The sequence below is a fragment of the Daldinia childiae genome (assembly GCF_008694065.1).
Source record: "Daldinia childiae strain JS-1345 chromosome Unknown Scaffold13, whole genome shotgun sequence".
NCBI lineage: Eukaryota > Fungi > Ascomycota > Sordariomycetes > Xylariales > Hypoxylaceae > Daldinia > Daldinia childiae.
Genome location: NW_022984654.1, coordinates 929,458 through 943,223, shown reverse-complemented (window position 1 = coordinate 943,223; position 13,766 = coordinate 929,458). Strand labels below are relative to the sequence as shown.

The window sequence follows — 13,766 nt, the reverse complement described above, 5'->3', positions numbered from 1 at the left end:
GTATGCCTTTAATGCAACTCTCGCAACGCGCGCAAGCCGCCTTATCGCAGACCTTACCCCCTTCTATGCTAATGCTTACTTACGTTATAGATGTCAGGAACCAAGCGATCAAAAAGTCTCCCCTGTCATCAGAGCAACCGTCACGGCCCTGACGAGGTGACAATATGTATGTGTCTGGGATCAATTGCTATGTAGGTGTCTCGTCGAACCGAACATTGATCAAGTAGCAGATCGCTGGGGTATGCTAGTAAGTACCATACCCCTACACGAATTATTATAGTCCGCCCAGCTTGCTATCATCTGTCTCCTCGATTCTATCTTCTCTTCTGACCCCCGCTCTTCTCTCACCACCCTGGTCTTCTCCCCGTCTCCCGTTTATGTACTATGTATGTGCCTACATATGTACGTATCAGCCCCGGTCGATCCAGGACAGACCAGGTGGTGAAGAAATGATCCACAGGACAGGCGAGGTACTTCTGCCATGTATGTCTAACAGGGTCTTCCTCGTCGCACCCCACACCCACTTCTTCTTCACCCTGCCCTACATAGTATTTACGTCGTACCCGCCTTTTTGACTAGACCACCCATGTACATAGCTAGGTACTAGCTCTACGGCGTCGACTACGAGATGTACTCTCCTGTACACATCGCTGTTGACAAGGGTTCCCATCTCCTCCCACGCAGCACCATACAATACGTAAGGTCGAAGCCAGAGGTGCTCCACCAAGGTACTGCCTTCGATAAATTTATAAGCACTCGATGTTCCTGCCATCGCGACTACTGAGGCTGAGATTCTCAGATACAAAACGCTTACCCAAAACCCAGTCGTTTAAAGTCTTCCTACACGAGCTATTCTCATATTCGTCTTTACGAAACAGCTTGGCCTCTATCTTTCTTATAAGTCATAAGGATCGCCTTCCCATCTCGATTCCAGCCGACGATAACTTATACACCAACTCGCCCCGACTACAGACGTAGTGATACTGTACGTGTGCTTTTTACTATCTTCGGTGCTCGACAAGACGTTATTCCTTTGCTATAATGGATCATTACTCTCGATTAGAACGGGATTCCGAAGATTCTTACTCACACCTACCTAGATCAAGAGCTAGCAGCACAGTTTCGACGACAGCAGGGTTTCGCAACTTAGGTCTCGTCGATTCGCATTATAGTCAACCAGCATCTTCGCGAGGGTTCCAATCGCCTTATACCAATACCCCTCATCGCTCTGCGCCATTTATACCAGACCATACATCTTATCCAGCTCTACCCTCTCAGGGTACTTTGGATGCTGAGTGGAACGAGAGACAATCTCAATCTCAAGACACACCTTTATTAAAGGTCGATCCAGTCCGGGATTCTTCCCCTTCCACATCTTCTTTACCTCCAACAACAACTTCCACAATGAGGTGAGTTTCCCTTGTAAGATCATCACAGGATTGAAGCTCACGATGAACAGTACCGTAGCAGTAGCTTTCGATCCTAGATTGGAGATGGGGATTCCCCGCTCCTCTTACACATGGCCTGTTCTCGAGTCGGGTCCTGATCTATTAGGGCACGATCTAAGTTCCGTTGGCCACGGTTCCGATGCCAGCATGACTCCTCCGAGCGGCTCTCGATCCTTAACCTCCAGCCCGCCGAGGTTCACTTTAACGCCAGAGCAGCGCGAACTGAAGAGGCAGCGAGATCAAGCTCGACGGGATTCAAAGTCATCAGCTCGAGTGCGCCGTGCTATGAGCACATATTCATCTGCTTCTCAATCTCCTACGCTTTCAATGCACGAGTTTTCTTCTGCGTCGCCTGTGCCAGTATACTCGACAGCGCCTTCGCAAATATCTCTTCTTGCGGAACCGGCAACAACTATGGCGGGGTCATATATGTCATCTTACTCAACATCACCTCTTCCCGACCACGGCTCGCCAATGTTCACATCTCACTTTTCTTCATTGTAAGTTACTTAATGTGGCGATCCGGTTTTCACTATGCTTACAATTGGATTAATAGGCCACCCGCTGATTACTTGGGCTTAAACTACTCTCCGGGCTACCCTCCACCACCTTCTGCCCACAGCCTATCTTCTCAATACAGGTTCGTATAATGATGAGCATATATATAAAACATCATTTCTAATAATCGTAATAGTCGCCCGTCACCTCCGATGCACGAACCTGGAATGATGTATCCTGTTCAAGCTCCTCAAGTTCTCTCTTCCGGCAGCGGGGCCGCGCAAGAGGCCGGTCACGTTCGTGTCGTTCAAAGTCGACCCAAACCACAGTGCTGGGAACATGGCTGCAACGGACGACAATTTTCAACCTTCAGCAACCTTCTAAGACATCAACGTGAGAAGTCGGGACAAGCTGCTAAGGCGACATGTCCCAACTGCGGTGCTGAGTTCACAAGAACTACTGTAAGTTTTTAAATCAAATCCTTATCATTGATATGTTAGCTAACCGACGATGAAGGCTCGCAATGGACATCTACTTCACGACAAGTGCAAGCAAAGGCGAAACAGTTAAAAAATTAAAAAATGAAAGTAAAAAATGAAATTCAGACTGCACTTTGTACGATTTAAACGATGGATGGACGATTGTTAAAGATTCCGAGGCTGAAATACGGATGCTACGAGAATTATCTGGAGCGGGATAGGGTTTAGACGACGGCTTGACTGGCATGCAAAACAATCGGACATATTTTTACGGAGTCTATATGGGATTATGGTTTTTTGGGGATTCACGAGCTCTGGATATGGCGCGGAAGATTAAGCATATACCCCCTTTTTCGATATCGTGTCTTACTTAGTTCGACTTTCGATCTTTGATCACTTCACCCTGTACATTTTTGACATCAACGGAATTGGAATACTTTTTCTCTAAACACTATTTACGCTATTTGTGATTTGTGATGTTCTAACAATAAATCCTTGATTAATACCGTCTTAGTACCTGCTAGACGGAGACTAGCAGGCAAACGTGATCGGGACCGAGAGGTTATCGTCACTATAGTTGGTAAAGCATGTCGCACATGGGTGGTCCCCCCGCTAACATACAATCAATACTACTTGGGTGTGTGCGCGCATACTACGTAAGTAGGTAGGTACCATACAAATGACGTGGGGCGAGTTTTGGTTGATTATGTAGTATTGCCTACGACTAAACGTATATCACGACTGATCGGGTTAAGTTCAGGAGAGGTATCGTCTGCTCGTTATGTATTGTATGATGTGACTATACCCCGATACAGGCGACAGGCGACATGGGAAAAATCCAAAGATGATCTCGAAGACAGAGTTGCTGGGGAGACATGGATAAGCTCACTATCGGGGAGGATTACAGCTGCAGGAGACTTACAGACCTACCATTGCCAACATAGATCAGGTATAGCAAAGATGCAGGCCGTAGGCCAGGTGGCGGGCAGGGGATGGCGTTACAGTACATGAAAATTACATAGAACTACATACATGTAATATAATACAACCATAGTCAGCTTCCAGATTAGGAGATACTCTACCTTGATTGATAACCTATTCCGTACGGGAGTGCCTGCTTATAGTAGTAGATAGTCTCATCGCACCAATACCCACTCTACCCTGCGTGTTGTTAGGACCAGTTATAAAGTGCATTATTCATTGCATTCATCTAGAAATTCGCCATGTCGTAACGGTCGTTCTCCATTACCAAGCCAAGACTGCAATGGAACGATGGAACGATGGAACATTCCGCCCTTCTTTTGCTTCGAAATCCCCTTCTTGTTTTAACAACATTCGGCCGAAACAAGGATTTCCCACGTGAGGGGTTCAGCTGATTCTCAAGGTCCAATTTGTGCGTAGGTAGGTATTCCCCTCTCGGTATTCGTATCGCTTTTATCGCGCGCCCGTTTTATTAAGTAAAAGTTCATTCAAGTTTCTCGGTAGCTCCTCCCACCAATTAACTGATGCCATCGTACGTATGCCGCTTCGTATAGTTGACGAATGGTTAGTAGACGGACAGTCAGAAATGGCGAGCCGAGCTTTCTGGTGTAGCACGATATGACGACGGGGTTGGTTTGTTTAACTACATAGTATACACAGATACGTAAACGTAAAGGCGTGATACAAATACCTAATGTAGCTTTTGTTCTGCAGCGTCAGATACACCAAACAGGGGCCCCAGATCTTGACGCATGGCTTTCTGACGGGCGGTGGGATCGGCCGAATCTCAATGCCGTGTTCTATACAAAATTACATGGCTAAAGTAAGCTAAAGGTACTTACATTAACTAGGTATTTTACGTAGATTTTGTAGATATATACCTAGACTATGTATGGACGTGGGTGCATCGTCAAGTATCTATATAGGTAATGTAAGCAGAGTTCTTATACTACGTAAAGTACCATTCGACTTAAATCAAATGGTCGCGGGAACCAATGATCCCCTCTAAAACGCTCGGATACAATACTACCCGACCGTCTGTTGGAACCTGGAGAGACTGTGGACTTTGTGTGTTGGAGAAGAGATGCGAGCACAGCCTTGACCGGGGAACCAGGGGTACAGAGGAACAGGGGAGAAAGCCATGTGCCATAAATGTCTGTGTGCAATGCTGCCAGAAATAGAAGCAGGCTGCGGAGCTACGACATTGGTCTTCAGATTGATTGAGGAGACGATCGTTGCTACGTTTTCAAGAGAGCATGTGCACCGATTGTATGGATGGTTCCTTGGTTTTAGCAGATTATTGGAAGCTGTATTTTCTCGCTCTCGTTCTGTAGATCCTGGGGACTTCTTTTCCTGTTATGATGAACCCTGTGAACTTGTAAAGTGTACATGTAACTAATGTATCTTAATGATGATCAATGGAAGTTTTGGAGAACGGCGACCTTTTAATAAAGTGGAAACTTGCATCATCGGGGTACCTCGGTACGGAGCTAGTAGCTCTAACCCTTACATAATCCACAACGTCGATATGCAGGGCTTAGTGCTTAACCTAAAGGCTCCTTCCGTCAATGAAATGCCATGTGGATCGCCTTGATTTAAGTTCAAGCTTGAATCCATCGCGGGTAACGTGTATGTATAAATAAGTCCCTACCTCCACTAAAGCAGGGTATATACCGGTTAGGTTTAGTAAGTTTATGTTCGGCAAAAAAAAGGCCCAAGGATGCGTACCTTACGTACCTTACGTACCTTACGTATCTTACACAACGAAAGAGAAATAATATTGAATTTGATATAGCTTATCTCCCCACAACATAAAACCCCAACCCAAACTAATAGCCTACTTTAAGATTAACTACCTATACATTGGCGAATATTTGTTTAGAAGACCGAAAAGCCGGGTCGGTGTTTGTATTATCAGCATCACGAGGTCCAACAACTTGCTCACTCGGTATCCATATCCGAGAATAGTCTAGCAATTAGGGGCAAAGAAAGTCAAACAAATGGCAGAGTCTATATAAACTAACCAAACGATCTCTAAGCGTTGTCATACCAAATGTTGAACATACCCCGACAAAAGACAGGCATAGCACGATTCAGATCCACCAAAATAATCGTCTAGACCAGTGGTAGTACACGTAATTATGGGTCTAGCTGGTCAGACGGTAGGTACCTAACCTACTTATTCTTTCTACCATGAACAACAATCATAATGTTAAACTATTATCCACAATCAAATCCCGAGATTCAAACTTCAGTCCAAACATCGCGAAAGTTTGATTCTGGCCGACAATCCGGTCTTATTTTCCCCGCCTAGAACTGCGCCGTTGAACATCTCTCTTTATATATTAACCCTTGACTTAACACCGAACACGGTCATCGGAACTCCGCGCCGAAATCCTGGTCTTGGACGGACTTGCTATTATGAGCACGTCAATAGCATAATAGCATAGCGATTATGTCTGTGCAATAAGCTTCATTTTATTGGATGATAGGTAAGAAGTGGATATGAATCGGCTGTTTAAACGCCTAATTTGGTAAAAGGTGTGCGAGGCGGTCTCGTAGGCCATGGTACAACAATCAACAATTTCTACCCCTTGACTGAGCGAGAACGCTCTTGGTTGCAAAAGATGATGTCAGGGTCTAACCGAGTACGAATTTCCGCGAATGGGGGACGGGTATTCTCCTAAATTCCGATGGACCGCATATTCCAAATTGTCCGTGTCCAGTGTTCATAACACTCTTGCTCGGTGTATAGGTCTCAGGTCTGTACAACGGTAAACAACGAAATTGGGGGCGAGCCGAGGCTCGCTATAGCTACCTGTCTTATCTCCTTTACGAGTTTACAAAACTACCTGTCTTTCAAAGAGGCAAGCATCCCAGCTACCCTAGACCACGGTAGAAAACATACCGGGTACAGCCATGCACGTATAAAGAGCAGACACTAGAAACAGTATATCGATCTAAGAATTAAAAGGTAGGTCATTACCAAATAACCGGTTTGATAAGCCGTGTCACCATCTCACAGCGTCGGACACTCCGCAGCACCACAGGCTGCGGAGAGTTTCACGAAGCAATGGGGGCCGTGGGGTACGCGATTATCTCCGTATGATGGACTTACGAGCCTCAACGGATGTCGCCCATACACTACGTACCCCCATCGATGGCCGGGATAGTATGCTTATCTCAAGGCGATGGATAGATACCATTAGTGCAATTGCGTCAACGGCCATTGACCGGTATTCCCATCTCCCATCTCCCATCTCCCACCACCCCCACGGAGAAATCCCTCACGGGCCAAAATATACAGACATTAGAGTATATTCTTATTCTACAACTCTGCAATACTACATAGACTTTTAAAGCGTTTCGACACAGCTTTTCGGTCGCAAGGAACATTTACAACATTTACAAAGCTACCTATATATTTAACGTTTCGGTCGGTCCCGAAGTCACTAGTACTATTATATGTGCCAAGAATAGGAACTTAATAAAGGCCTGCGAGTGCTGCAATGGCCGGCAAGACGATGTTACCGATACATCGAGCAATCTTAAGCCAGCGTCGATCTCGCCCGTTATGTCGTGAGCTGTAAACCATAACATCTCTGCTGCTGCGCCGTATACTTACAGCACGTAGTATATCGCCGATTTGGATTCGGACGAGCGACAGGTTAGTTTTGCGAGCTAATTTCAAAACCAATTTTGGAATTATTGTTCGATTAACCTTACCATACGACTGAACCGTACACCAATTACGCACTAACATGCTCCCGCGCCGCATTGTTTGACGGAAAACTAGGTACGATCGGGTTCTTCGGGACGTACGGCGGAAGAAGTAGCCGACACATAACAACAAAAGGGTACATAGTACCGGATTCACGGAGTGGCCGTTGGCGACTAACCACGCGGTTTTATGAACTACACCACCAAGAGCTACTTTGGTTGCAGTGCAGCTCTTGAAACAGTTCTAGATGGGTGGTGATTACTACACTGCAAGGCCTTGTCAGGTTTTAAAGCTCGCAGACAGCCCCGGTCCAACGTGCTCCAAACCACCTGACCTACACGTGTGAAAGCTGCAGGCTGAACGTGGGAGGCGAGTATTAGCTTGACTTCGAATGTAACCAAAAGAACATTCTCCTGCGTCTTCTGCGCTTACTATACATATTCCGTACCTTAAAGGAGTTGAGCAGCTGCTAGTCAAGTGTACTAAGTAGCCGGCCTAGACCTCGGGCAGCTGTCACGTATTTCATGATTTACTTTTGGTGTAAACTTGGTACGATATATCAAACGATTCCCAAACAGGAAAAGGATAATTCACGCATACGCATGTACGCGGCGACAAATATAGAGAGGCGTCGTATGGCAAGACATTATTGTAGTACATCCAAACGACAACCAATCGTATTGTTTACCCAAAATTGGCCAGTATCACTAAACGATATCTAACTTATTACTACCTACCTAAGGTATGTATTCATTAAAGGCGGGACAGATTGGCTTTGCGCAACCGCCTATGTCAGCCCTAAATCATCTTACTCACTCAGCCGTCCTTACGCCTAGCTTTTTTACGCAGTAAGGCCGTATGGCTTGCGTCTGACAGATCTGCGCCGTCGTACCTCGTTTCATGTTGCGAGTGGGGGAGGGGAGGGGAGGGGGGAGTCTACGTACCTATCATAATATGATAGAAGCTGGGAAATACTTGGGGAGTACTTTTGAGTAGTAACGCTAGAGCGGTGCGTGGCCACGCTGACCGGCCGACTCGATGCGTGGTTTCTATTCGTGTGCCCCCGCAGCACGTTTCTTGCCCACAATGCAACTTGCATGCAGGGTAGGACTGGCTCGCTATTCGTCAACGCCGCAGTCAAACAGAATGAATCGCCCTCTTCGCTCACCATAGCACCATAATTGGAGAAGAGGGGAGGACCAGGGGGGGTGACGAGCGTATGGTTTCCCCTCTTCGAACCCCGTGTGTGTGTGTGTATATGTAAATTCTGGACGAGTTTAATTACAGCCAGAATTCTCCTTAGTCCCGATATGCATCAAATACCTATAATACCTATTAGTTATAAGAGTGGTAGTTAGTTATTAAAAGATGGTGTCAGAAACTTTCAAGGGGAGAGAGAGAGAGAGAGATCAAGCATTCTAATTTCGTCAGGTATTTTTAAGTTTCTCAGATTAAGATTAACGAGCAAAAGTAGAATGTCGATCACAGGGCCTTATCGCTTAGTGCATCTAGTTATGGTTATTTACATCCTTGTTTGACGAGCTTTACATGTACATCTTAACATTCTAGTAGCTAGGTACGTTAGGTATGTACTAGGTACGTTAGGTATGTACTAGGTAGTATTACACATTTAATACCCTCGCCAATGTCCTGCATATATACCTAGCATAGGTATGTATACCAATGCGACATCCGTATCGGCGAAAGAAATTATAGTATGCCAATACGCTAAGACGCTCTAGGGTTAAGAGGTGATTATAGATATACGGTTGGGGGGTGTAAATGGGTAATGCGAAAGGATGTTGCGATAAACGCTTCAGCCGCGCGAGGCACCCTGTAATATGCATTGTGTACATGGAAGCTGATAACAGGCATTGAAGGCACTGATGTTATGTTAGGTTATAGGTACCTATGTACATGATAATGAGGTATCTAAGTACTACCTCAACCGCACTATAATAGCGCACAGACCATTAAATTGATCGCACCTAATGATGAAATAACAATAGCCGCGGGCAATAGCAATGCCCTTTCACCGCCTACCTAAACCGCCCCAAAGACTCCATAACAATTGATTTTGCCTAAGCTAATTGAACCTTGTCAGCCCTTAACTCGAAATTACCTACTACATACGACACTAGCTGCCTAAACGACGCGACGACTAAGAGGTAACGCTTTCTCAACCTCTAAAAATAATTCTTACAAGCTCCATACTAAGTGTTTTTTTTTTGTCTTGTCGCGTATGTTTTTTTGTATCTGCCAAGGGGGGGAGTTTTATGGTACATCGATGTATCAGCTAAATTCTCATCTATAGTTGTCTACTGATAACAATAGCAACGAGGCGAGATGACTGCGGATATTGATACTAAGTGGAACACGCGAAGAAGACACGCCATCCAATCTGTCTTTCAGACTGATGTGTCTCAGCCTACACCGTATTCTACTTCGTCGCTGAGGTTTCCTGGCCAGAGTCAGAGTCAGAATCAGAATCAGAGTCAGACTTTTGGGGGCCCTTTGACCCATACGCCCCAGAAAGCCACCGATTCCCAGTTCTTGCTGACTTCGCCCGAGGAGAAATCTCACGCACAACAGCAGACCCGCTTTGATCGGTCCTGGCACGTGGTTACATCCCGCATTGCGCTTCCGCCCTCCGTTACCGCCGAGGATTCGTTCGGGGCCCTGCCGAATTCTCAGGATGCCGACGATGGCGCGTTCCGGGATGCACTCCGCGATGTCTTAAGTCCAGCAGTACGTCTCCCACTTGCCACTCATACCGAGAATATTCTCGCTTGGCATACGCAACAGGTTCGACACCATTTTGTGAGCCATGTCCTGCCGTTGCTGTCTGTCTGCGATGGCTACTCGGACCAAACACAGGTCCTACTAGGTAGTATACGGACTCTGGAAGCTGCGAATAGGCAGTATCTATTCGGGCTGTCGCTAATTCTTCGGGCTATGGAAGAAGAGCCTGCAGACCTTGCTCTCATGAAATTCCAACGTGATCTACATGCGATAGTTGGAAACTCAATGTCTAATGCTATGATAAATGCTCTAAGATCAACCCTTGGCCAGCTGATGAAGGCGTTACTTGGTGTAGGAGCAGTATCTCATGCACCAGATCGGGGCAAACAGGTGACTATAAACCCCGACAAGGTAGATAAGGCAAGAAAGGAGTTGCACCAGCTAGTAGAATCACTATGCAACGTCGGCTTTGCTGGCGAAAAGTTTCAGATCCTCTTTGCGGAACTCCTCGACGGGATGATGATCGCTTATATCCGAGAGACCTTTGCGGGCGTATGGGGTCCTAATGACGACTTGAAAACGGGAGCACGTCTTCCAACCCGTATTAGAATGCAGCCACAGTGTATTAAAGAGCTACTGGACTGGGTTGAGAATCAATATGCGAGATTAGCTGTGGAAGTTACCAGCCGACTCGGTAGCGGCATACAAATCAACTGGTCGGATGTAGAGAAATGGAAAGAGATTGCTGTCGGGCGGCTTGCTGCGCTTCGAATCGATGAGCTCTTCGATATTGTTATCAGCTGGCCAAATAGCGAAGGCGGGATCGATGATCTTCGCTACGCAATTACAACGCCTCAACGACGATTGCAGCTCACAGATGCATTCTCATCCACCCTACAGAGACGTTTACTACACGCCGGGCGCTCAACATTAGATATACTCCGAACGTATATTGCTATGATCCGGACATTTCACAAATTAGATCACTCGAGAGTACTCCTGGACCGAGTAGCTTACTCTCTCCAGTTGTATCTATGTACCCGGGAAGATGCTGTTCGCATCATCGTTACGGGTCTGCTAGCTAATAAAGAAGAAGTTAACTCCGAAGCTCGCAATACAAAACTTATCGAACTGGTAGAACTACTACTGGAAGATTCTGACCGGTATCGCACTGAACGCCAAACTGAAGAATGGGATGACTTGGACTGGGCCCCTGCTCCAGTAGATGCGGGCTCCAATTACAGGAGACAAAAATCCGAAGATGTTATCGGTACGCTTATTGGCGCTCTTGGCTCGCCGGAAGTGTTTATCAAAGAATTCCAAAGCATAATAGGCGAGCGGCTGCTATCTGAGCAGACAGGGTTCAAGCGAGAGGTAGGCGTGCTTGACTTACTAAAAAAGCGCTTCGGGGAGTCCTCGTTACAAGCCTGCGATGTGATGATCAAGGATATTCAAGACTCAGCACGACTTGATGGTGTCATCCACCGCGGAGCGGTCAACCACCCAAATAATGCGAGTCGAGATTGGACGATCCATGCACGGATCTTATCGCGGCTTTATTGGCCTGAAGTCGGAGAAGAACGCTTCGTGTTACCTTCTAACGTCACGGAAATGCAAAAAATGTACGAAACTATTTTCGAACATGTAAAACCATCGCGTAAGATTAAGTGGCTTAATCATCTCGGTCAGGCGACAGTGGAACTGGAGCTCGAAGACCGGACAATTTCGGAAAGGGTTCATACGTATGAAGCAGCCGTCATCAACGCTTTCAGCGAGGAGAACTCTTATAGCTGGACTTTTGACGATCTATGGATGAAGCTTGAGATGGACGAAGACCTTCTCACGGCAGCACTTAACTTTTGGGAGAAGAAGCAAGTGCTTCGCAGGCTTCCAGATAATACGTACGTCGTTATCGAACGTCTTTCGGATGCTGGGCAGCCTTCTTCACTACAGGCGGCACATGCGCCATACCCTGGTGCTATTGATGTAGGACCAGCGACGCCGCGTAAGGCCAAGACCGGAATGAGCGAGAAGGAGAAGGAAAAGCGTCAAGTATACTGGCAGTTCATCACGGGCATGCTGACGAACTCCAGCCCCGCTATGCCTCTCGGACAGATTTCCATGATGATGAAGATGCTGATCGCGGACGGTTTCCCGTGGAGTAACGAGGAGCTGCAAGAGTTCCTCGGGGAAAAGATAGCTGACGGCGAGCTCGAAATTGTGGGGGGTAAATATAAACTCGTCAAAAGATGATATCGCAATCCCCATGGTATCAGCCCTGGCTTTTGCTTCAGATGGCGCGGTGGCTTTCCACGGTACGCCAAATTTCAGCCATGGGTTTCGTTTGGACGGCCCGCTGGCGTCAGCGTGTTTTGAAACATTCGTTAGGGGCGATCTTCACGATTGCAAATGCAAGGGCGATTAGTTAGTACATTGCCTGCTTTACCTTGCTACAGTGCAATCTGTCACGGGGCACCAGATGGATGATCGGATAGGGTGTACCTCGAATAAATATTGACGCCATCCCGCTACCCGCGTCGCCCGTCAGCTCGGTTAGTGTGCTCAGCAATGTACCTACATATCTCAACAATGTATCTGGATAGGTACCTACCTACCTATCTATCTAGCTTAGCGAGACCGAGAAAGCGTGGTTGCGAGACAAGTGCGTGGATAGGGTACGGAGTTTTGGCCGAAAAAGTAAATAAGAAACGACATTTGATGCCGGTGAGCGGCGGTCAGATGAGTCGAACAACGACGACAACCAACTGGTCGTGGAGTAGCGAGCAAGAGAGCAGATAGACAGGGGTTTCTATGTACGTAGCTACCTAGCACACATGGGACTCCACGAGCTTATCTCGGTAGGAGCAGGATACCTGCGCGAATCACGATAGGGGGGCATGTGCGCACGCTACTGTGCCGGCCGGCCGCCTTACGAGAGGACGTAGCTAGGGTAGGAGGTATGTTAGGTAGGTTAGGTAACTAAGTAGGTAGAGATAGACAGTGCGCCTCTTCTCGCGGGGCAATACGACTGTATGACAGAATTGGTTGCGCCGTGTCTTACGTACGAGATATCTTCTATGTAGAAGAGAGTACTTGGGTGTACTTTGCGTGTCTGTGCGAGTGTAGGATGTAGGTAGGAGAGAGATTTCTTTAGATAGACCCCAGAATCGAGAAAAAATTACCTCGGTCGTCAGGTCTTTTCGAAATAGATCTTTACCTTAGGTACCTAACCTAACATATCGGCCGCGTGCAGCAAGGTATGGAAGTATTCCGCACAGTAACTATGTAGGTACTATTCATCCCTACCTCTACCTCAAGACACGCCTACATATGTCATTCCTCGACGATGAGTGGCCATTGGCCGTCCGCACGTGGCCGGGGCTCTTTTTTTCTTCTTCTCTCTTTTTTCGGTTGGGTCAGATGTGTATGTGTGTTCTCAGCAAGGGGTTCTTTTTCTCCCCCCGCCCGACCATTCTTTGCTCGGGTTTGGCTCGCGGCTTATATCCACATTCGGATCGCAAGCCGCTTGTTTTTTTATTTTAATTTTTTATAGTTTGTCCGTACAATAGATAGGTAGATACCTACTTACATACCTAACCTAACATAGAGTGTTTATTGCCTGCCGCATGGGCGCGGGCTAACAGAGAAGCCGGGGTTGGGGTTTTTTTGGTCTCGCTTACTTGGGTGTTTGGATAGGGTAGGTTGGTTAGGTTAGGTACTTAACTACCTACCTAAGGTATGTTGCTTACTTGGGTAGGTAGATCGTCCGTCCAATACTTGTAGATATATACGCGAGTTGCATATGCCCTATCTAATCTAACCTAGGTACCAACATAGGGCAATACATATGTTAGGTTAGGTTAGGTATATAGGTAGATGGCATTCGTTGCAGGAACC

General features: G+C 46.7%; 2 protein-coding genes across 3 annotated transcripts; both read left to right on the top strand.

Moving 5' to 3' along the window:
- Positions 1–1,041: 1,041 nt before the first annotated feature.
- On the top strand, positions 1,042–2,516 carry GL218_08664 (uncharacterized protein; the record flags this gene model as incomplete). Of its 2 annotated transcripts, XM_033585470.1 has the most annotated exons (5): positions 1,042–1,409; positions 1,460–1,948; positions 2,005–2,088; positions 2,143–2,407; positions 2,463–2,516. In XM_033585470.1, 5 exons carry the CDS (start codon positions 1,042–1,044, stop codon positions 2,514–2,516), a joined length of 1,260 nt encoding a protein of 419 aa, XP_033440462.1. The 2 variants fall into 2 exon arrangements, with proteins under 2 accessions (XP_033440462.1, XP_033440463.1); XM_033585471.1 differs by lacking the exon at positions 1,042–1,409 and having other exon boundaries at positions 1,452–1,948.
- Positions 2,517–9,473: 6,957 nt separating this feature from the next.
- On the top strand, positions 9,474–12,122 carry GL218_08663 (Anaphase-promoting complex subunit 2; the record flags this gene model as incomplete). The annotated part of the gene is made up of 1 exon (XM_033585469.1): positions 9,474–12,122. The coding sequence occupies one exon, from the start codon at positions 9,474–9,476 to the stop codon at positions 12,120–12,122; it is 2,649 nt and encodes an 882-aa protein (XP_033440470.1).
- Positions 12,123–13,766: the final 1,644 nt, after the last annotated feature.